Genomic DNA, 24,658 nt, shown 5'->3' with positions numbered 1-24,658 from the left:
CCCATCCCTGCTGTAGGCTGTACAGGGATAACATAAAAAAACAACTGTTTGCTAAAGTGCATTATGTCTTAAAAACAATTTAAAAAAATGGTGTAACTAATTATTACTTTTTCCTTCCTGATTCATTTGCTGTTAACTGTCATGTGTGTGTTTGTTCTATAAAACTGGAGCAAACAGACAAAAAACACCCCCCAAAAAAGACTACTAATTACTGCAGCTCTTACATAAAGTAATAAATGCACACGGGTTTTGTACACGAGCTTACATTTCACCATGATCATGTAGACATCTATGGTGCAGATTGGTGGCTGAGGCAGGCGTTCTCCCTTCTCCAGTACCCCAGCTATTTCACTGGCTGGAATCCCATCGTATGGTTTGGTCCCAAATGTCATCAGCTCCCAAACTGTTACTCCTACAGTACAGAGAGGAGGACAGATGGTAAATGTCAGTTTGATGAGCTGTCACTGACTTTGTTTTGCTTCCAATAAAAAGAAAAAAAGAAAAAGAAAAAGAAGGGAAGAAATGAGAGTGACAGGATGTACGCTTCTTAAGTATTGCACAGTATCAAAATAGCTATGTTGACAAATTGGCTCTGCATGCAGGAGTGGGAGTGAGCAGGATGCCTCTCTGCGTTGGAGGAACTGAAAAAGGGAAAAGGAGAAAAGGAAGCCCGCCACTTCTGCTAGGGTCTGCTGATGCTTTTGCCATACTGAGCGGAAGGCATGATCAAACCCTCGGGGAAAGAAGATTTGGAAGCTGGCCCACAAAAAAAAGCTGTAGTGTGTTTGGTTTCTGTGTGTGTGTGTGTGTGTGTGTGCTCCTGGGCTGGTAGAACTGTTTATGTGGGTTGAGGCAGCAATCTCTTCTGACGTGAAATTGTCCATCCGAGACTGTCAGCATGTAGGTGTGCGCTACCTAAAATCGCAGATGCTAACAAGATGTTCTCCCTTTTCACTCCCTGTTTGATGAGCTTTATTGACTCCAAAAACAACACGCTATCCGAAGCTTCAAAATGACTGCCCGCTCCCTGCCTCACTTTCTGTTAAAACGCTTTATTTAGCGATTAATAAATATTGCTCCAGTGAGAATGTCACCAATGCTCAGGAGCACGGAGGGCCAGCTGTTTTACTTATCAGAAGTTACACAAGGATTCGAGCTCAATCAGGGACAGCGCAAGCAAGGTTTTCTTTTCTTGTGACTCACCGTAACTCCATACGTCGCTCTGGTGCGTGTAAGTTCTGTTCAGGATCGACTCAAGAGCCATCCATTTTATCGGCACCTGTGGGAATAATCATTACAGTGTGATTAAAAAGAATGAAAAACCCGTGTGCACTTAAACTAATGACAAGTTACCCACTAACATGTTTATAATGTATGGTGTGTATATCATGTTGCATATGCATGCATGGGATGAATTAAATGTGACACTACGGATAACAGTGTGTTTATTTTTTGGCACCACTTTGCATCCCTGCAAGTATTTGCAGGGATGTTTTCAACTTAAAACGCTGCAGATCTTTATATTTCTGAAATTGATTAATGTCTCTGGCCAATTCATTAGAGTTTATGATGCAATTTTGCTGCCACCTAATGGTGAGATATACAAAAGTCTCTTTTTATTATTAACCTCTTGAGACCCGAACTCTTCCACAGCATGCATTTTTAATTTTTCTTTGATATTTGGGCATATTAGGACCCGATGAATGTAAAAACAAAGAATTACCAGATTTTTTTTAAAACTGATTTTTGTTTCTAAGAAAAATTAGAACCACATATGAGGATATTCATTTAAAATTTCAATAGAACAGTAGCAGTATAATGTCCTTGTAAGTAGATATCAGGCCCTTGTAGAGCAAATTTAGTATTTTGGTCTAAATAACCCAAAATGTGATGTCCACATATGTGGACGCCAGGTCCTAGGAGGTTAAGGCAGACTTAAGGTATGCAAAGACCATCACACAAACCTTATGGCAGTTTTTCTTCATAAGCCAATGATATTTTTTTTAATTGCACTACACAAAAGAGTGTCTGAAGTTTAGTGATTCATCTGGATTTGTCCAGATGTTTTTTTTAAAGACCTGTTCTTTTCCACACCTGCACATTTGGTGTTGACAGGCAATACAGAGAGATATCTGGGCTGAATTTGTATTATATTATTTCTCCTAATTACACCTGATATAACATGCACTGCTCACCTTGTAGTTACAGGCACAAAAAAACAAACAGCACAGCATGTTCTTGAGTAAGGAATCCTTCAGTTTCCCAAAGGAAACAAAAGACAAGAAACCCTTTTGATTTGTCATTTCTCTCTGAATGTAATTCACTGACAGAAGCTATTTAAATACAGGACCACTTGCATGAGACACAGAACAAAACAAAGTTCAAAAATATATCTTTTATGCAGTCGAGCTGAGTGAACTACAGGAAGTGGTCTGTCAGTTGGCAACTGGCTATAAATTTATTAAACAAGATCATGTTCATATTTAGGCCCATTTATGTGCAGCAACAACTCTATCCATCAGTTTTCTTCCACTTATCTAATTCAGGGTTGTGAGGGGGCTGGAGCGTACACTCTAGACAGGCCACCAGCCTAATGCAGGGCTAACACAGAGAGACAGGAAACCATTCACACTCACATTCACTCTAAGTAGGGCTGTTCGATATAACGATATATATCGGAAGACGATATAAAAACGGCTATCGTTTCATTTTACGCTATCGTTTGTTTCGTGGTGTCGCAAAATAAACTTTACGGCAATATTTTTTTCATCGTTTTGATGGTCACTGTAGTGGCTATATTAATTTCTTAAAGTTCTCTCTTTCTCTTATATTTAATATAACCACACTACAGCCGGACAAGCACCTGTTTTTATGCGTTGTCGTTAGCAACAACGACGGTAAAACCCTCGCGTGTCCGCTTGTTTATTTTCCATATAAACCTTTCACAATAAAGCTCAAGATCCTGTTGAGTCTTTTCAAAATAAACGGAATCACGTGAAAAAGTATGCAGAGTGTTTACGGATGAGAAGCAAAAAAGAATCGTCAGGTGCTAAAAAAATAAACCTTAGACTCAAACGTTACAACAGGCTTTTCCCCGCAGCACGCCGTGTAATAAATACTCACAAAGAAAACGGCGGCCGTTACAACCTATGTCTAAAAATGTGTAGTTTCATGCATCGGTTAAAACACTGGACTCCAGATACACGACGCCCAGCTGAAACACTTCACCTACCCGAGATTCACAGAATTTACAGAAAATATAATTTTTTTTGTGATTTATATCATTATCAGGACGATAGATGTTTTATATCGGGATATGAGATTTTGGTCATATCGCACAGCCCTAACTCTAAGGTCAATTTAGCATTGCAAATTAGCACAAAGCCATCAGTGTCTTTGGACTGTGGGAGGAAGCGAAAGCTGTGATGCAACAGTGCTCACAACAACTGACTAATAAATAATAAATAAAAAAAACCAACTAACCTTTCCTCCATCTGCATGGTACTCTTTCTCATCTGCCTTTAGCAACTTGGCCAAACCAAAGTCAGTGATCTTGACATGTTGAGGAGTCTTCACCAGGACGTTTCTGGCTGCCAAGTCACGATGCACTAAGTGGCGCTCCTCCAGGTAGTTCATACCCTTTAATCAAACAAATAGTGAAATACAGATTACATAAGAGCCGTGCTTTCACGAGCTCGCCGATATTGTTGGAAACGTGAAAACAATGCTTGCTCAGACAAAGTGAAAAATGACATCTGTCACGACAGACTTTGATAATCTGATTACTCAGATAAAAGAAACTGTATTTCTTTACAAAAAACGGCTGTTCTTTACAAAACCTCTAAAAACAAAAACGCTGACGACTTGACTCGCTCTGCAAATCTAAGTTTAAGCATATGTTTTTAAATTGCACACCCACTAAGACTTAAACCCACAAAAGCATGTGATTAATATTATTGTTATTGAAAAAAAAAATCCCTAGATTTATATCTTCATTGGCTGATACAGAGCTATGCGCATGTAAAACAACTCCAGCAACAACAGGTCCAACCTAATCAACAGATTACTTAACTGTAACGTGACACCTTTATGAACTTTCCCTCTTACCTTGGCTATCTGCACACACCAGTTGAGCAGGTACTGGGAGCCAATATTGTCCTTGTTCTCTTTGACATAATCCAACAGGCAGCCGTAAGGCATGAGCTGCGTTATGAGCTGCACCGTGGAGGTGAGGCAGATGCCCAACAGACGACACACGTGGGGGTGCTCCACACTGGCCATCACATAAGCTTCCTGTAAGATGACATAAATGATTTACATGATTTACAATTCAAAATTATGTTTATTTCTCTTCTTTATGTATTAGCTGTTTATGCAGCCCCTGAGCTCGTGTCTGCTTAGCGCCCCCTTCCTTTTAATGGACTTCTGCGAGGAAACCTGGTGATGGAAGCCATTTAAGAAATCCATGCCATGCTAGCATCGGATTCATGTAAGATTATTAAAAGAAAAAAAATTAAAAAGAAAACACAAGGTAAACAAATAACCAAATGTTTAGGACACATACTTTTATGTGTGTTTAATTTCATTTTTTGCAAACTTTGTCCACATTTTGTAAGTAAGTAAAGGAAAGCACAGGTTCCCTTCAAGGTACAAAAGCAAAAAAAATACATTTTTAATTATTCAAAGGTCCTGTGACTTATTGGCTGGTAGAGATATCCTTGTGAATGATAAACAAGACATTTTTTGAGATACCCGGTATCAGGCGATAAGTTTCTCAGGAGCAGTAATACAGAACGAACAGCTGTGTATTTTATTGCTCGACAGTGGAAATTATCAAAAGAGACAAAGTACTTTAAGAATTTAAAAAATGGGGATAAGGAAACCACTGCAAGCAGTAATTCAAACTGAACTTTATCTAGTTTCCTGTCATGAAAGCAGAAATGCATGCAAAATATTGTCTACACGCCTAATACGATATCAGTATTGCTCAATAAATTCTCGGCTTGGGGCTACGCAATTCAGACAGCCTGATGAAAACAAGGTTTCCAAACACGTTCTACCTTACAGTGAAAGACTGCCCTTAAGTTAAGAAGCTGAGAGGACATTTGTGTCCACCACAGCGAGTGGACGTGCAGTGACTGAGCAGCAGAACCACAAAATCCCAGAATCCAAGATGCACATTTGTCTGTGTGCATAATGCATTTAACACAGGCTGCAGCGCTGCATTCCTTTCCAGAACACCTCAGCCTTGGATTACACCAACGCCCACACGCTGCCTTCCCATGAATTAATCCCATTTCCAGCAGTCCCATAAGATGAATGCCATGTAAACAGACACGTTCTCCATTACAAGGAAAAGTGGCCATTAGCTAGATTATAGGACACATTAGTGGAAATTTGACAATCAGCAGCCAACAACTGTCGCTCCTTAAGGCCGATGTAGTTTTGAGTCAAAATATTGTGATAATTCCTTAAAAAATATGCGTAACATTTATAACTTTTAAAATGTATACTTTCATTTCCAGCCCTTAACAGAAGGAGGCAGGGAGGGAGTATTTCAAATGAGCTGTTGTGTTCAGCTCCAATTTAGTATTACAGTAAGCACAGAGGCCAAAAATTACCACATAAAATGAGTGAACCTACATCCAAGATCTCCTTGTTTGCTTTAGGGGACGTGGCCTCTCTCAAAACCTTGATGGCGACTGGGATTTTCACGTCCTCTCCCTCCGGGACCCACAGACCCTGCATGGACACAAGCATTTTATTTTATGTGCTGCAATTAGACCTGAATCATCAAGTGAGCGCACAAGCATATGTGTAAATGTTAGCATACACTGTGCAGTACAAGTACAAATATTGACATGCATGTGCAAGCCAAAGCTACACCTGCTCTCAAACATACAGTAAACAGTGCGTTTGTATTCTGCTTGCAGTCCATTCTTTGCAAAACTGTCCACACTACGAAGGTCAAAAAGCGTAAAACAGGCAGAAATACAAAGAAGAACATCGAGCTGACCTACAGTCTCGCCCTCTCTCTCTGGAGAGTTACGCTAACCTAAAACCGAACCCTAAAATAAATGGTTAACCTTGAGGAGACCAGTGTTTTGTCCCCACAGGGAAGGAGAGTTTCCAGAATGTCACTGCCTAAACGCATAAACCCAAATTAACACACGAGCACCGAAAGTGAGAGTGAAGTCACCCGTGCATGATCTGGCTTGTTAAAAATGTGGTTTTATAACAGAAAAATTGACAACAGATGTAGCAGATGAGTGAAAACGCTGACGGTGTGTTGGTTCTGGCTGTGAGAGAGACCCAGATTCAGTAAAGCTCAGCACTGGGGTTCAATTATAAGAAAAAAGAAACAACTCCAGGGTGCCGCTTTTTTTTTTTTTTTTTTTTACCTTGTAAACAGTACCAAAAGCTCCTGATCCCAGCACCTTGATTTTCTTAAACTCGGGTTCCTTCAGGATCCGCAGCAGAGCCTGGTTTGGTGCCTCTCCACTTGGAGTGAGGGGTTCGACCAACTAGAGAGAAGAAATCACAGTCTTGCATATTGTCTCAGCTGTAAATGAATGCTGACATTTCCTTCATCATCTTAATGTACTCCTCCAAGCTTACCTCTCTCTCTTGGAGCAGTCTACGCATGGTCCTCTTCCTCTTGATGTGGCGTCGGCGGAGCAACACAAAAACAGACAGGCCTGCGATGAGAGCGGCCAGCAGCCCACCAACAACACCAGCCGCGACCATGGAAAGACCAGGGGGGCTGAAAAACAGGAAGGGGGGGAGGTTGTCAAACAGAGTGCGTTTGTGAGTTTCAGCAGAAAGCAGAAATGTGATTAACACATCTACCTCAGGCAAAGTTAACTTATCCCTAAGAAGTGGTGATCTGTGTTGCTGTGTTTACTCACCCTTTACTGTGGCAGCCTTCAAGACCGGGTCCAATGCACCTGTAAACAAATGAGTGCGAAGAGTCTAATGCAACTGACAAAATCAGCACAGAGGCATTGTTTTCCTATGAAAAACCCTTTGCAACCAATCAGAAACCAATACTGTTGCCACGCTTATGTTTCCCAGCGTCTTTGATTTCATTTCTGCCACATAAAGCACCGAAATCGTCTGTAAAATGCCTACAAGACTAAATACTTTCAATCAATGCATCAGTCACTGGGGTCAACCGGGGACTGTTTATTTCCACGCAGTCCAGTGGTTTATTTATGAAACTACTAAACCCAGTTGTGGAAACACATATCCTATTCTTCTTCGTAACCGTCACTGAGGCTCATTTACACAGCAGCTTTCGGTGGTTTAAAGGTATTTCAGACGACTTCCCAAGTTACTCATTGGGCTTAACACTGATCCTCTATCATTGTGAAAACTGTGTCTGCTTTTAGTTCTGCTGTTGCTATTATTTCTTTGTTCTCAAAAGTACTACAGACTTGCAAAAACAACGTACAGCCTGAAAAGGAAAGTTTTTCACAGGAATCTAATCCAGTCCTCTCAAGGAATTCAGCTAATCAAAAGCACTTTAACTGATCACCACTAAGCGTGAGAATCTCTGGAGCATTCAGGTGTGTGTTAACAAAATGCCACAAGCTTCCCAGGATTGTACACCAGCAAACTCACCCCAAGGTCAGAGAAACTGGAAAAAATTCCACGAGCTACATCTCAGACTCTACAGGCCTCAGTTAGCATGTTAAATGAAAGTGAAGTTCATGATAGTACAATCAGAAAAAGACTAAGTATGGGTTGTTTGGAAAATACCTCTTCCTCTAAAAAACCCTCCAAAAAACATACTTGAACACAATCAAAGGTAGATCTGCTGCGGGGCTCTCGAGGGGAGTCGACCTAGCTCACCCAATCAGTGAATTCTCCTTCTTGGTCTATTCTGGCAGGTATTCAGAAAATCTGGTACCGTATGTTTCAGTTTTCTCCATGTTTACCTTCTCATACTGTCTCTGATGGGTCTCCAAGGAGGTCCAGAGGACTTGTGTACCTCACTCCCTGTCAATTAGCCCATCTCTTTGCCATGAGGGCTCTGAAGCGATCAGGTGGTCTTTGTCTTCCACCAGAATACGCTCAAAGACAGAAAAACCTTTATATAAAAAACTCATATGAGGCCCCTATTCTTGTGTTTAATAAGATTTACTATAAGACAGGAGATAATTTTCCTTTGGTATAGCTGAGTGTCACGGTCTGCGAGGGCAGGGTGTTTGGAGGACCCAGGTGCGGACACAGACGAAGGAGGCAAAAATGTTTACTGAACTTAAAGTGAGCCTTTATTAGGGCCAGTAAACAGTAAAGCAAAAAGAACCAAACATAAACTATGGCAATGACCTAAACAAAGGGCCTAAACTGGGAAACAACTAAAGACTAAGAAAAACTAAGACTCTGATTTGGACTGTAACTAAGAGCTATGCATACGACAAGAAAAAGCAAAGGACAGTCTTCTGGACTGGTACATGAAAGGCTATGAGAACAAGACCAGAACAGAGACTGAAAAACTATGCCGTGTAGCTAGAATGACGGGAATGTTAACAGACGACGCAACACCGACACAAAGACACACTGGGCTTAAATACGCTGAGGAAGTCATCAAGGAATTAGAGACAGAAGGGGAACACAGCTGCGAGGAATAAGACCTAATGAGACAGGGGGAACAAAGCTAGAAACACTGACATAAGACAGGAACATGGACCTTCAGAGTAAAACAGGAAACAAGACACCACTAAACAAAGACGCAGACACGACACTGAGAGACAGACTAGACACTGAACTAAACCTGCAATAAACATGAGAACAAAACCTACGAACTAATCCCTAAACAAGAATAACTGAAACATAGAGTCATAATCATCATTATCATCATAATAAGAAAAGAATCCAAAATGCAAAAACACACCAAAACATAACTCAAAATACTGGGTCAAACTGACCCAGAACCGTGACAGCTGAGGTGTTATATATACTTTTGCTATTGCTGCTGAAGGTGCCTATACAAGCCACAGCATCACAAGGTGTTCTTAGTTCTTCACAGAGAGCCTCCTCACATGACTGTAAACCTTCTAGGTCCAAAAAGCATTTAAAAGAAGAAATTAAGTCAGACATAATCGGTTTGTTTTAAATGGAAAAACACGCAAAACCACACAAAAATCCTGCAGTCTAGAACAACAACACGTCTCTTGGGGTGTCTGATTTTAATCAGAAGTCCAAGAACCGCCTCAGCAGATGCTTCAAGCTCGGGGCACATTTCTGCATCAGTGTTACAACAGACAAATGTTTCCAAAACAGAGAAAATTCCTGTGCCTGTTCTCAGGTCAGCTGAGCAGTGCTTTTTACCCCTGAGTGCAGTTTTTGTGGCATAGCTGGCACACTTTCTGTTCATCTGCGTATTTCCACACTAGTGCGTCGTCCTCCCCCAGCACGCCTTGCGGACAGCGGGACACGCAGAACAGTCCATCTTTGAAGTTAGCACATTTAGTGCAGTTAGCAGACTCCTGAAAGTGGAAAAAAAAGAAAAAGATTCATTATGTTTACGACTCTATTGAGAGCAGTTATAAATATTTGGTAAACTACACTGTCTCATAGTAATAATTTCTCAAAGCAAATGTTTGGCAAATACGACCCGTGCAGTCAAGTTAGATCTTTCTTTTCTTTTCTTCTTCTTTTTGTTTTTTTAGTTCAGGCTAGTGAAAAGACGATTCAATGCACTGATCACGCCTGAATAAATTAGCGGTAATTTAATACATTTCCCAGATCTGCCTCCCACTCTCTCTTTGTCAGGTTGTGTTTCTGTTTTTGATAATTGGAGGGTTTATTTCCCAGTTATCAAAGTAAAAGCAAAAGAAAACAACCAGATTGCACATTTTGTGGCTGCGCTGCACTACAGCCGATCAAAGCTGCTGCTGACTGACAAATCCGCAGAACTAACGTGTCTGGATTGGATTTCACGCTGTGCAAATGTTAATCTCTTCTAAGCAACGCTCACAGAACTGTTTAACACAACTGCAAAGTGTTTTGTTTTGTAATATTAGTTTAGCTGCTGATGGCAAACATACAGGCGCGCTGCAGGTTGCGGTCCCGTTCATGGGCTGACACTCGGGGTGGCACTTGATGCAGATTTTATTCACAGCTGTCTCGCGTGGCTCTCTGCAAAAACAAGAAAGAAAAAAAAAAACAATAACAAAGCATGACATGCCTAGTTTGAAACTATTATATGTGTTTTATTTTTAATTTTTTTTTGAGGACAGGAGTTAAACTGTAAGCACGTCGAGATTCTTTGTTGGACAGAGCTCTCCGAAGATAAACAGATGTGAGCGACTGTGTCGTTTCGCCTCCAGTGTTTGTCTTAAATCCACTGGAGACTGAATTTCAAAATGCTTCGGATCATATCTGCTTTTCTTTTTCTGTCAATTAATCCTCAGGCTTGGAAATACAAAAATAGACTCTGAAGGAGTGAACTGTACAGCATGGAGACCTGTTGTGTTTTTAGCTTGTTTGTTTTTCAAAGCTTATTAAAGACAGTCAGAGAGATGCCTCCCTCACCCCTCCAGGATGTTGCAGGAGTCGACGCAGCTCCCGTCGCGCTTGTAGTCGCGGCACGAAATGCACATACTGGGGCCCGGACCCCAGCAGCCGTCCGCCGTGCACTTCTTGTCGCAAGTGTCGTTTCTCAGAGCTGAAACCCAAACACACAATCTCAGCGAGAGCTCTTTCCTGCATAATTATCCAATTTTGAAATTAAGATCCTGTAATTAAATCTTGCTCGTGCAGCGCATAATCAAAAGTAACAACAACAGCAAAGATGCGACTGAAGCCGGTGTGAGACAAACAGAATTTACCGCAGGCGGCAGCGTTGGCATTGCCCTCTATATTAACAGTTTGGTGTGGTGATTTGAAAAGCTTCTCCCAGTGCTTTGCATCGGTGTAACAGAGTTCAGAGTTCTTAGAGACAAACACATCTCCATCACTGATTTCTCTGAGGGACCTCAGGCCCAGGTGGGTGATATGTAGCCCAGCCACAACCAAACTGCGGCTTCCGCTACCAAATGGGAAACGAGAACAAAATGAGAAGAAGAAAAAAGAAAACATTTTGTGACGGGTTGAATAACACTGCGGTTTGAATCAACAGGGGGTCTTTACAAGGAACATACCGTTTAGTTCTCCCCCGAACGACCTCCAGATTCTCAAAAGGACTCAGTGAGCTCATGGTATTTGGCCACGTTTGAATCCACAGGTACCCTGAAGCAACAAGGTTTGTTAACCATAAAACTGTTTAGATGCACGCATTTAGATGCATGACTCAGCCCTTACGCAGTCTTACCAGTAATTTCTTTAACTGTCTTAAACACATTAAGCTGGGCAGGATCCATCTTTGGTGTTTTGGTGAATTGATCCCTGAAAATGAGAAAATACACCGTACTGACTGCTGGTAAAGGTGATCGAGCACAAAGGCAGCAATGCTAGTCATAGCCCAGACTTACCCATAAATTGATGTGTGGATGATGTCGATGTTTCCATTGATTTTGGTGCAGTTTTCAAAGGAGCCGATGTTTGTGGCATTGATAGACAGAGTGTGAACCAAGTCTCCTGTTCCAAGTCCATTACACACTAAAAAATATTTAAAAAAAATACTAGTTAATAATAATAAAAAATAATCATAATAATTTAATAATAGTTTCTCATAGATTTTGGTCCATATTAATGTGATAGCATCACACAGTTATTGCAGATTTGTCATTTCAGTACACCAAACTCAAAATGTTCAAGAATCCAGTTTCAGATGATTTGAGTTTTGTGACGTGAAATATTATCTCGCTAGAAGCAACTATCAGAAGATGGGAACACTGTGGTCATAAAAGGAAGACATGGTCAGCAGCAGCATTAATTGCCTAGAGATCTGCAGCTAACTGGGTATTTTCTCTGGAAATCCTGGAAAATGTCAGTGGATCAGCAGTTTGTGAAATACTCAGAGCAGCCCGTCTGGTGCAATCAAAGTCACTAAAATCTTGCCCATTCTGATGCTCACCTCAGCAGGTCATCTTGAACATTTTAATAAGCCATACCTAATGAAATGAGTCAGTGCATAAAATCTGGCCCATAAATTTTCACCAAATCAATAATATTTGCTTTTTTATTCATCCCAGTTGTTTAAAATTCCTCTGAATATACGTAGGATGCATGACATGTCTTTGAAATCGAAATCTTATGTGCATTTAGTGCATGTGTCTAATATGCATTCATTATAAAGATTCAGGAGTTACATACAGTTGGTGCATAAAATCTGGCCTATGAGTTTTCACCAAAACAATGCCATTTGCTTTAAAAAAAAAAAAATCATCTCAGTTGTTTAAAATGCCTTAAAATGACTGAGTTTAATAAAAATGTTGTTCAGTTGTATTGTACTGCATCTGTGTTCCCCTGAATATAAAACCAAACAGAAATAGCTTAAGGATGAGTGACATGTCTTTGAAATTGAAATCTTATGTGCATTTAATGCATGTGTCTAATGTGCATTCATTATAAAGATTCAACTTGGCAGGAGTTATATACATTTCCATTAGAACTTACAGTGTGGTAAACATGCTGCCGTCCCAACTTTTTGAAGTCGTTTGCATCAAGTTAAAAACAATTAAACGTTTGTTTTCCTGCACTATTTTCAATTAAAAAGGGTTAAATTATTTACAAATTACTGCATTCTGTCGTATTTACATTTTACAGCTTAACCTCTGTGAAAACAACATAATAAGAAATTGTTCTTAGCGTAGCTACAAACAGTTTGTTTTTTGTACACGGTGAGAAATATTTGTCCAGATTGCACAGTAACAGCTTATCTTCCTACCTTTTGGACACAGCCCGTCACACTTGGCGCACTTCCTGATTCCTCCTACCTCCACCTCATATGTGTTATCGTTGCACGTCCGCACACATGCGCCGTAATCAGAAATAATATAATTACCTGGAAGAATATGCAAAATATAAGCTGCTGATGATAATCTCATATTCATGTGCACTAGATCTTAAATCATCTTAAAATCATATTAAAATATCTGGGGAAAAAAACCTTTTTTGTAGCAAATAATCTTTTATTAGTTATACAGCAGTTTAACTAATGTTGCTGAACTGCAGAGCTCCTTCAGTGACAGACTGCTGCATCCTAGATGCATGAAGGAGCGTTTCCGCCCTGCAGCTGTCAGATTGTACAATCAAAACCGCTCCCAACAAACATAGATGTTTACATTTGAATATGTTTGTTTACATACATATTTAATTTTAATACCTGTACAGTACTCTGCTTTTGGTAACTATTGTCCTTGATGTAAATATGTAAAAAAAAGGTGTATGTTTCTGTTCTGTTTCCTGTGTCCTGTTTGTTTGTATATATGCGTTTTTCTTGCTGCTGTTACAACCAAATTTCCCCTTGTGGGACAATAAAAGGATTATTCTATTTTATTCTCTATTCTAATGCATAATGATGACAGAATGTAAACACAGAAATACAGGGACAGACCTGTGCAAGTTAAAATGATAAAAAGCAGTTGTTGCATTAACACACTCTCAATCATTTGCTTTTCTTGTTTATACAGTTTAACATTAAACTTGGACAAACTGTCACGACTGAATGTCTAACCACCCTGAAGGACAACCTGGGCAACTGTTCAGCAAGTCAGCATGCCGCAATATGGAACAAAAGTGTAATCATGCATGATGAGCTTCATACTGCCGATTGGGACCCATTATTTTACTTTTATTTATCTTGACTGTCGAGACATAGCTACAATGCACGCATCAATGTTGGCTAATGTAATATATCTGTCTAGCAGGATTAAAAGTTTAACAGAAATAGGTGAAAAAAACTAAAATTAAACAAAAAAATGATCTGGTTAAAGCCGGCCTTACGTGGGCAGCTTTTGACACAGGTGGCCCCGAAGCTGTACTTTCCATGCGGATTAGGAACCAGCTGGTGCAGGTTGGGGTCATAACGATGAAGGCCTGGGCAGGAGTCCTTACACACTCCATTATCCTGGAAGTCCCGACAGGCCTGCAGCACAAACACGCGTCATCTAGCACACTGGGACCAAAACAGAGCCCCGCACTAATGATAACACTGCATTCCTTTATCACAGCCATGGCTTAATACTCATAGCTGCACAGAGAGGCAGAACAGACGCTGTTATTCAAGGCACTGCCAAGTGCAAGATCTAATCAAACGCTCCACATCTCATCTCTACTGAAACCAATAACAAACTTCGGATGATAAAAACAGATGTCTGAGAGTGAGAGCTTTATTCTGTTGGAAGGTCTTCTTCAGGAACCTACAGAGTAGCAGAATTACGTAGTGTAGTGTTGCACTTAGGAACAGTTTTTTATTAGTTTTGGTGACTTTGCGTTGGTTTCTGTTTGACTGGGAGTCTTACACTCACCAGGTACACCTGTTCCATTGTTTGTTAATGCAAATATCTAATCAACCAATCACGTGGCACTAATGGCTGCTCCTATTAGCTAAAAACAGGAAAATTAGGGTACAATTCAAACAGGTTCACCAAAATTGGACAAAAGAAGATTTTGTGTCGCAAAATGTGTGTGATGCTATCATGTCAGCATAAACCAAAATCTCTGAAGAAAGTTTCTAGTACCTTGTAAAATCAATGGCATGAATAATTAAGGTCATTTAAGGCAAAAGGGGATCCGATCTATATTAGCAAGGCATAACTAAAACATTGGCTGGTGAACACAGGCCTTGGTCACATGTTTATACGATATCACACAGTAACATTAAAAGTGTCTTTGTCTCACCAGGCAGTCTTCAGCTCTGGGTCCCGTGCACCCCGCGGCACAATGCTCATTGCAACAGTCACTCGGTGAAGGTCCTTTGCATCTCTTAGAGCACTGCTGGGCACAGTTCAGCTTTGTCACTGGAGATGAGAGCAGCAGAAGTTGAGTGGAGTGTCCAAGCCCAGGAATGAATTTGTTCTGCTTTTGATTCTGATGCCCTATCATCACCGTGCATTACAGTACTTTAAACATGTTCAAATTGTGAAAAATTGGAGGATTGTGTGCACAAATTTGTTTCACCTTACTCTTGTTTGCAGTAAATAAGCTAACAATTAATAAAACAGTGCTTACAAGTCTGACAGTTTTCAGGACCAGGTGCCCAACATGAGCCATTGAAACAGCCTGAGTCACATTTTCCACCTGTTGAAAAAGAAACGTTGCAAAGTACCAAATTAAAAACCTTTTAACTCGCAACAAATTATCTCTTTGTCTTCTGGTGTAAAGTAATACTTACAATTTTTGTTTTTGCTAGGAGTTGGATCAATGCTGATGTTTCCAACATTAACAATATCGGACCACTGGATTGTTTCCACATTGCAAAGCTGGTTGGTCAAAATTTTTACTCCTCCTTTAAGAATTTCTGCAAAAAGAAAACTTGGATAGGAACTACTACGCAAACATGCACACGTTGGAATATTTACATAGTTTGTAATAATACTGGCTGAGTGTCATATAAAACATGATTATTTAGGGGTTAACCTACCTGTCAGGCTGGTCAGAAGAATCTGATCGGTGCCCTTATTTGTAGATTTGTTATAATTGGAAATCACAGAAAGAGCAAAACTTCCATCATAGAGAGAATGGCCTCGAATGATGCGCAGGTTCTCCAGAGGAATCCTGGATACTGTATTGAGGGCGATCAGGACGTAGCCACCAACTTCTTTGATTGACTGGAAGAAGGAAAAAAAGACAAACTTAATTTTTGAATTAAAAAAACAAAAACCTTTGTATTTTCTGAACGACCTGCATTTATATACATTTACATTAATGTTTTAAGAGAAAACTGTGAAACTGGTGGTCCATAACACTGGTAGACAAAGATTAATCCTATTTTTATTGTGCTAGAGTCACATTCAGTTTGACTGATAGAGGTGTGTAAATTAATGCTCAGAAGCACAGGGACACCTACACATATCACCTAAATGAGCTGCTTAGACATCGAAAAATACCATGAAGCTCCCAGCATACAGGTTTTGTGCTGATGTTAATACCAGAGGATGTTTAAAGCTCAGCAGCTTTACACCTCCTCTGGCAGAGTGTTGGTGACTTTTGCACACCGTGCTCCTCAGGTACTGGCGACCCCGGCCTCTAACTTGCCACTTTCAGGCTGAGTTTCACTTTCCAATAACAGCACATAGAGTTGATGGTGGAATAAATTTCACAAACTGACTTGATGCAATAGTGGGATCCTAAAATAGCACCAAAGTCAAATTCAGTCTTTTCTTTCCCCATTCTTTCACAAATGTTTGTAAATGCAGACTGCATTGGTAGGCGTTCGATTTTACACGTCTGTTGCAATGGGACTGAAAACACTTGGGTTTGTTCATACAGTGTATGTGATGGATGCTAAAAATAAGAAAATATAAATAAAAGCTATGAGATGTATGGTTAACTCCACATTGTAAAATCTAAATCTTATAAATCAAATCGGGTTTTCTGTCTAACTAGAGTAAGACTCACGAGTTTGTGTACAAGTTTCAGTTTACATGTCATCCCTTTAATTCTATTCTGTACTATTCTGGTGAAAAGCGGTCATCAATAGCATATGAATGCTTAAGTTATGGCAAAATAATGTGTTTCATGAAGTCAGGGTGACCTTTATTTTTGACATCTTTCTTGAGATATTTCATGTAAAGGATTTCTTCGATGCACTCTTCACATATCAAATACATAAGAAACAGACAGATGTGCTCACAAGCCAAAAACATGTCGATGGCACTGAATCATAAAACTTTTAGCCAGAATATATTGCCTCAGGTCTACCTCTAGGGCTACAGACAGCCCACCAGTACTACTAATAGAATGGTTAACACAGTATGTACAGTATGCTGCTCAAGAGGTGATACACAGAGCCACAATAACTTCTGGTGATCGTAATTAGCATACTGGGTCGGCTCAGAGATGGGCTTATCTGAACTGTGGACGCTGGGCAAGTCCAAAGTGATGAGAGAGAAAAGTAAGGATGAAAAAATAGGACTCTGAAAGTAACATCATTTAAGACACTTCCTCTTAATATCAGTGGAAACAAAGCCTTAAAACCTCTGAATAATATCTGCTGACTGTATGCTTTTCTGTCTTTGTGTGTGCAACTCTTCATGAGAGTGTGTGTGCCCAGGGTGCAAACCCCTATACAACCTTAAGCAAAGCTCCATCCACAGCATTATAAATACACCGAATCATCATACCTATTCACTCTCCACTGATTTTAATTATCTGAACTGAAGCGATGCAAGAGGCTACACACATCCAGTATAAGGGGCTTGGACAACTTTTACTCGCACTCTTTCTCTAATCTGCTATGTACATGCTTATCCTCAACTCCTAACAAAGTGCAGCTTTTACCCGGAGGAAGGACAGGTCACGGTGATCCTCCATGTATGTGATCTCCAGGTTCTCCAAGACTACAGTGCAGTTGCTGTAGGTCTTCACCATGTTCCTGTAGTGGTCCTCTTTAGTTCCCAAAAGGTTTAAACGATTGGTTACACCTTGGCACACTGCAGGAAAGGAGAATTCATCATTGTTTCATTTAAATGTTAAAAGATTCAGATTGTAAATCATGTGGAATTGCAGTGGAGAGTCACAAAAGTATTTAAACCAAGGCCCACAGTGCAATCAGTCAGAAACAGAAACATTCCCTGCTTACGCAACACGCTGGCTCTGTTTATGACTTTCTGTGTGTGTGTGTGTGTGTGTGTGTGTGTGTGTGTGTGTGTGTGTGTGTGTGTGTGTGTGTGTGTGTGTGTGTGTGTGTGTGTGTGTGTGTGTGTGTGTATCTCTGTTGGAGAATTTAGTCTGTGCGGTCATAACTTGGCACGCTTTCATGTGAAAATAACAGATCTGGGCTGCATCTGCAACAAAATCAAATCTCAGTGACGAGTTAAGTTCTGGCCTGCGAGTCAAAGTCAGCTGCGTGTTTTTATGCTGGCAAAGGTCTCAATCTTTCCACTTGTATGAAGGCTGGTTAAAACAATCCCTGTGACCGGTAAGTCCAACCCATTGTGGTGTCCTCCAGAAAAGTTCTGGTGTGTCACAAATTCCATGACAGTTGTAGGTTTTTGGTTTTTTTTGGAGAGGAGATTCACATGTCTACATCTCAAAATTAAAAGTCTAATTTCTAGTTTAACCATATTTGACTCAAGCGCAGGATTCATGACATGACAAAATGACAATTTAGTGCTTAAACAATGTTGATAAATGAATGCTCTCTGAGTTTTCAGCTCCCAGAGAACAACTATGGGTTGATAAATTCGCCTATTTAATGTTACGTAATACAATGCGTGAATAAGGAAGGTAGTGCAACAAACAGGGAGGCTCTTTTTTTGTTTTAATGAATAAATGGATTTTATTTAGAACAGCTCATCTTCTCTTATGCATGTTTAGGCCCCAAGCTGGTCAAACAGGTTCTGACTAGCAATGAAGAGAGAGCCAACAGAGTTAATCACTGCAACAGCTATTTAACACACACACACACACACACACACACACACACACACACACACACACACACACACACACACACACACACACACACACACACAGTGTATGCACGCATAATAAGCAAGTAATTGATTGAGATTTAAATTATGGGTTCACTTGAGCAATTAACTCTGAAAAACAAAATATTCCTCCTCGTGGTTATCAGAAATTGCGGTGCTGGCGTAATCCCTAAAGCACATTCCCAAACATGCCTGCTCTTGACAAAAGAAAGCCATACAACTTGGTCCGATTTCTCAGACACACCTCACAACACATAACAGCTCATGCAGTTGTGCTAACCAAGGCACATGTGATTCACATCACTGAGGGAAAAGAACAGGGTTTCTCAACTGGTATCAAAGGATAAAACTGCATTTTTCAATCGCACTGTGTGTTTTACTTATGATGTTGTGCTGGGTTCATACACACTAAGCGCAAAAGGAAGCTAATCAGTGAGAATTAGGCACAAACAGCTGTCAACCGCCCTCCCTCTTCTTCCTCCTCATTAGCTAGTCCCTGAGGGTTCTCCCTGACATGAACCCTGCAGTCCAGCAGCCCAACACCCGAGTAACAGAGGCAGATGAGCAAAAGCAAGCTGACAGTTTTAGTTAGAAGAGCCACGTGAGTTGTAATTAGCCCTCTAATTATTACTCAGATCGCAAAAACCAAACTGTAACAAACAAAAGGTTGTCGGGTTTTTGCAGCTGTGAATATTAATAAACCTGATTTGAACATCGTGAACGCCATTTTGCAAACAGAGACAATCACTTAGTATATATAGTATGAGTATACTGAGTATATATACATGCATATCTCCCAGTTATATATAAGCAGTCTGCTCCCTTTTTGAGTTAGAATGAGCAGTGAAGGTGGAAAAAGACAGGTGAGGCTGATGGTTCAACAAATCTCCTCCAAGGGAAGATCAGACCTTGAGTGCCAAACAAGGAAGTAAAGCAAACAGCCAATTGGCCGAGCAAGCAGGCACACAGCCACAGTAAAAGTTCTCCTTGTCCACTTGGTGATTTCACAACTCTCTTGCAGGTGGTAAATGATCTGATATTCTATGACCATAAATGGACTTCCAGGAGCAACAAAAGAAAAAACAAATGAGGTCGGGCTGTGGGGACATAATTGTTAAAATCTGCTGTTAAAAAGATTGCTCTATAATTGTGCTGGGAATAATGTGTGTTAGACTTTAACCTGGGAACCTTCTCCAAGTGAAAATGACTCATGTTGAATCACATTTACAATAAAAGTTTGCAGACGTGGTAAGCTACCTTCGCTCTGAAAGAGACAAACTGTTGCTAGTGAGGAAATGAACACGCAGACTGGAAATGACAGGAACCTGTTTAGTTGCTTTTTTTGTCCATAAACCGTTGATTCTGAAATGTAACCTACTGTTTGCAGCCTGCTATGATGCAAGGTTAAAGGTGGGGTTTCTTATGATGTAACTGATACTGTGACAAAGACTAATTGCAGATTGCTTCACTCATTCCAGCTGTACTGTCGTCACAAAACGTCCAGGAGGTAGGTGCAGGGAGTGGTAGGACATGAGTGTGTGGGTGTGTGCACTAGCATATATGCAAGTGTGCAACATTCTAAGCGGCACAAGCTGGATTGAGCTCTGTTGATCAGCACCCAGTCAGAGAATGACAAAGGACCTGATAAACCCGATCACGAGTCATCTAAACTTGCAGAAACGTCCAGTCGCATGTTTTGATGTTTACTTGGGAACTAGTGCTGGAAGTCGAGGGTGTGCGGGCACATATCTGTTTCTGGAGGCTATGGCACCTGCACCACTACATAAAAAAGAAACCATTGTTTAGTATTTAAGATAATTATCTCATTATGTCTTTAATAAACATTTACAAAGAGAATACAGAATAGAATAGAATAACTTTATTATCCCGATCAATGGAAAATTGTCTTTTGTTCACCATTCATAAATACACACATACAAAACAACAATAAATAAACAGTACTGGTAATGACCAAAGTCCTTCTTCCCCCAAAGAAGGACTTTGGGGGGGTGTCTGTTTGTTCGCAGGTTAGCATCTATATTCTTTTAAGAGATGTTCAAATATCTTGTTCAAATTTATGTGTCTGTAGACACCAATAGCAGCGTGGGCTGATTTCATTTTGGTGAAAATTAGGTCAAGGTCACGCCAAATGTGAAAGACTTTCTATATCACACACTTTTTTATGTATTGGCTTCAAACTTCACAACGATGCTAGGTCTTTTGATTCACAACAATCACACACAACATGAATATATCTTAAAATCTCTCATTTTTCAGCTTCTGGAAGCCAAAAAAATTCTGCCAACCCTGCTTCAATCATATGGATAGAGATAATAAAATACTCCATTTTAATATGTAATACTTCAACGTCATGGTCAAAGCTCAGTCATCAGCGTGTTGTATACAAAAGGCTGATGTCAGCATGTTGTAATAAAAACATCATAAAACACCAGAATTTTAGTAGACTATGGCCCTTGCCCTTCGGGGGAAGTTGCGCTCTCTGGTTGCTCTTGTTTGCTGTGTGCAAGCCGTCTTTAATCAAAATGAAGTCAAGTCAAAAGCGCCAAAAACTGCAATTCCTCCCTCGGCCTCTTGAGGCTGGCTTCAGAAATGAGTCCATTTCACAGGCCCAAGCATTAAAATGCCCACCTTTAAAGCACAAATAAACATGTTTTCTAAACATGTTGCATTCAATCTCATAGCGTGGTGACAAAACTGTGAAAATCATGAACACCGTTTCCCTTGCACCTTTTGAAATGGGTTAGCTGTAGCGGTAAAATGTGTAAGTTTTACTGTGAAGGCAAGCGTCTCAGGTTTTGGATTGTGTCATACTTTTTCAAGTTCCACTAAGGCTCAATGACTAGTTCGCATGAGCAGATTCCTTGAAAACTACAGGCAACCTGCTAACAACCAAAGCAATCACAAGGAGGCTTTTCCTGCAACACCATCAACCTCCAGCTACCATTAGCCAACCATTCGGGGAATACACATTTTTCATTAGCAGCCGGTGGTTGCTGATCGGTTTCTAGGCCTGTATGACTGAGGAGTCAAAGGATTGGGTCCAAGGAATGGGTCAACGTTTTGGCGAATGCACATTTGTTTTCTGATGTAGGGGTTACATTAGAACGTCAACACTCTCTATCCTGGTAAATCAGCATAAATCACAAAAAATTTTATATTTTCTGTAAATTCTGTGAATCTCGGGTAGGTGAAGTGTTTCCAGCTGGGCGTCGTGTACCTGGAGTCGAGTGTTTTAACCGATGCATGAAACTACACATTTTTAGACATAGGTTGTAACGGCTGCCGTTTTCTTTGTGAGTATTTATTACACGGCATGCTCTGGGGAAAAGCCTGTTGTAACGTTTGAGTCTAAGGTTTAATTTTTAGCACCTGGCAGCTCCTTTTTACTTCTCATCCGTATATAATCTGCTCTTTCACGTGATTCCGTTTATTTTGAAAAGTCTCAACAGGATCTTGAGCTTTATTGAGAAAGGTTTATGTGGAAAATAAGCAAGCGGACATGCAATGGTTTTACTGTCGTTGTTGCTAACGACAACCCATAAAAACAGTCGCTTGTCCGTCTGTAGTGTGGTTATATTAAACATAAGAGAAAGAGAACTTTAAGAAATTAATATAGCCACTACAGTGACCATCAAAACGATGTATAAAAATATTGCCGTAAAGTTTATTTTGCGACACCACGAAACAAACGATAGCGTAAAATGAAACGATAGACGTTTTTATATCGTCATCCGATATATATTGTTATATCGAACAGCCCTACTAAAGGGCTGTCGTATGTTTGTGTTAGCATAAATATTCTTAGATTATATTCTTAGACTGACGTATATAATGTAAACCTTTTCTTTGATGGTTGGCAAAATCATAATTATTTATTGAGAAAATGGGTACAAATTGCAACGGGCCACAATACCACAGTCAAAGCAGACAATATAGTGTAAACATTTGAGAGACATTAACCAAACAAGATGAGATCGAATGTACAATCTTACTCACTAAACCCAGACAAGAAAAGAAAAAGTCAGTTGCACAAATTTACATTTGAGGTCTTATTTGCATGTTTGGATGAAACTTAGCTCCCCCCCTCCCTTTTAAGGCAATAACGAGTCCTCACGAAAGTAAACCAAACTTCCCCTGATATCCCTCTAATGGTTTCCTCCAACAAAGTGAGCTGCCATCTACAAAATTAAATCATAATGCTTTATACCTTTCTGCAGACAACAGAAATGGTCTTGCCGCTTTCTCTTCCTCTCACTCACTACCTGCGATTCAATTATGCTCTGTCCAGAGTCTCATAATTACATTACCTGAAAACGTATACATGATTAAAGGGAGGTAACAATGCTAAGTGACAGGACTCTCTCAAGTCAACAGCATTATGGTAAAATATCTTGCACAATTCAATCTCCAGTGTTCCGCCACTTTTATAACAAATCATGCCAAGATTAATTCACCTATTTAGAAGTACATGTGTATTGTAAGAGGATGGTGATGGGAAGAGAAGAAGAAACCATACAATCTGCTTTAGTTGGCTTCAGTTTCAAGTTGACAATTACTGGTGTTGTGGTTATTTTAGTTCCTGAACCTTCAGATTTAAGGGAATTGTAAATTTCTCAAAGGCAAGTAAGTTAATGATGCAAAAAAAATAAATTCAAAGGAGTACTCCTTTGAATTTTTTTTTTTTGCATCTCAGTACATTCAAGCTCCCTTTTCCCTCTCTTATGTTTTCTGATTGAGATTGAGAAGGCACTACAAGTGGTCATATGTGCATTCAGTGGTGTTGCGCTTCATTCATATAAACATACTTTGTAGTTAGGATATCAGGAATTTTTAAGTCCTGCTTTTTTTTGCTGAGGGGAAATGCACTCTTCCTTTGCGTGGGAGTCATATCAATCCCTAAGAGAAAACATCTTTGGACCTCAGAAAAGAAAAAGGGGTCAGTGTGGACTCAGAGGATACCCTCCCCTCCACACACACACACATGGAGACACTCTCCCTCCCTATCCCCAATGAATGCAAAAACACAAGGCCCTCTGACATCTCAGGAAGTTGCTCTTGCATGGGGTTAGCTGGCTACCCCGCAATGCTGAACCAGATGGTTGTTAACAGTCGTCTTTAGGGAGAGGAGGACACGAAGAATGATTTAAACTGAACTTCATGTACTATTTGAGAATAAGAAGTGACTGAAAGGAAATGACAGGGGAAAAAAACTGAAACCAAAAAGAACAAAAAAAATGTCAGGACTGGTTTGTGGTTTAGCCAACAGAGAAGTAAATGTGGGACACCCGGCTGTGGGGTCAAACTGTCGAAAGAGGGTGTAAAGCCGAACACTTGACGTATGGCCGTGGATGACCTTTCCCTAAAGACCAACAAAGGGGACAAAACATAGGGGTGGACAGCTGTAGAAGACCAGCAAATGAGGAGTCTTACTCAATACATCACATGTCCTCATAACAGTTCAGTCCCAGTGACTGCATTTGTTGGCCCTGCTGCAGATGGAGCGCAGTCAGTGAAGTTTAGCTGTTAAAAGCTCAGCAAAGTGACCAAATAAAGACCAAAAAGGCTCATGTTTACTCTCTGCTCCTGATGATTCCTCTCTACCAGTCACTGAGACACTCCAGATACCTGTGGCTGGACCCATCATAATGTTTACTCTCCACCTCAGTGTGAGGAAACTGTGGATTTAGGTTCTGCACAAACACAGGAAAAAAGTATGTATACTCACTGCTGCATACTGTGATCAGCATTTTCAAGACCTTAAGGCAGTACACAGTGCTGGAAAGGCTACATTACTTGGATAATCAACTGACCTTTGGGAGAAAGCAGTGAGCTCAATTTATAAACAAAAAAAAAACTACTACTTTTCCTTAATTTAGGCAACAATAATCAATATTTGATATTAACAACAGGTCAGCTCACAGTGTGTGAAAGGACAAACCTCGAGAAGGAAATAACACCTGATTATGAAGTTACCTTGAGCTCCATAAAACTCTATCAGCTCATTGTTTTGGTTTCTCATCCAACAGCTTTACCGTTTTGGTCCAGCAGTTTAGGTTATTGCACAATAATTCCACTGCGCCAAACATGAT

At 40.2% G+C, this 24,658-nt stretch overlaps 1 protein-coding gene across 1 annotated transcript in view; it reads right to left on the bottom strand.

Moving 5' to 3' along the window:
* egfra (epidermal growth factor receptor a (erythroblastic leukemia viral (v-erb-b) oncogene homolog, avian)) overlaps window positions 1-24,658 on the bottom strand; it is a 47,562-nt gene that overhangs the window by 9,649 nt on the left and 13,255 nt on the right. The window contains exons 2-23 of the mRNA XM_006792119.3: window positions 17,395-17,546; window positions 15,536-15,722; window positions 15,287-15,412; window positions 15,124-15,192; window positions 14,794-14,912; window positions 13,897-14,038; window positions 12,839-12,955; window positions 11,481-11,607; window positions 11,321-11,394; window positions 11,151-11,238; window positions 10,839-11,038; window positions 10,543-10,675; window positions 10,056-10,146; window positions 9,337-9,494; window positions 6,909-6,947; window positions 6,619-6,763; window positions 6,402-6,524; window positions 5,644-5,742; window positions 4,108-4,293; window positions 3,484-3,639; window positions 1,204-1,279; window positions 266-412 (exon numbers count right to left, since the gene is read on the bottom strand). Coding sequence (XP_006792182.1) covers window positions 266-412; window positions 1,204-1,279; window positions 3,484-3,639; window positions 4,108-4,293; window positions 5,644-5,742; window positions 6,402-6,524; window positions 6,619-6,763; window positions 6,909-6,947; window positions 9,337-9,494; window positions 10,056-10,146; window positions 10,543-10,675; window positions 10,839-11,038; window positions 11,151-11,238; window positions 11,321-11,394; window positions 11,481-11,607; window positions 12,839-12,955; window positions 13,897-14,038; window positions 14,794-14,912; window positions 15,124-15,192; window positions 15,287-15,412; window positions 15,536-15,722; window positions 17,395-17,546 — 2,754 coding nt within the window. The remainder of the gene's footprint in view (window positions 1-265; window positions 413-1,203; window positions 1,280-3,483; window positions 3,640-4,107; window positions 4,294-5,643; window positions 5,743-6,401; window positions 6,525-6,618; window positions 6,764-6,908; window positions 6,948-9,336; window positions 9,495-10,055; window positions 10,147-10,542; window positions 10,676-10,838; window positions 11,039-11,150; window positions 11,239-11,320; window positions 11,395-11,480; window positions 11,608-12,838; window positions 12,956-13,896; window positions 14,039-14,793; window positions 14,913-15,123; window positions 15,193-15,286; window positions 15,413-15,535; window positions 15,723-17,394; window positions 17,547-24,658) is intronic.

Source organism: Neolamprologus brichardi, chromosome 18 (assembly GCF_056152115.1).
Source record: "Neolamprologus brichardi isolate AB-2024 chromosome 18, ASM5615211v1, whole genome shotgun sequence".
NCBI lineage: Eukaryota > Metazoa > Chordata > Actinopteri > Cichliformes > Cichlidae > Neolamprologus > Neolamprologus brichardi.
Note: the sequence above shows the minus strand (reverse complement) of the source record. Positions and strands in the feature narration are given on the sequence as shown.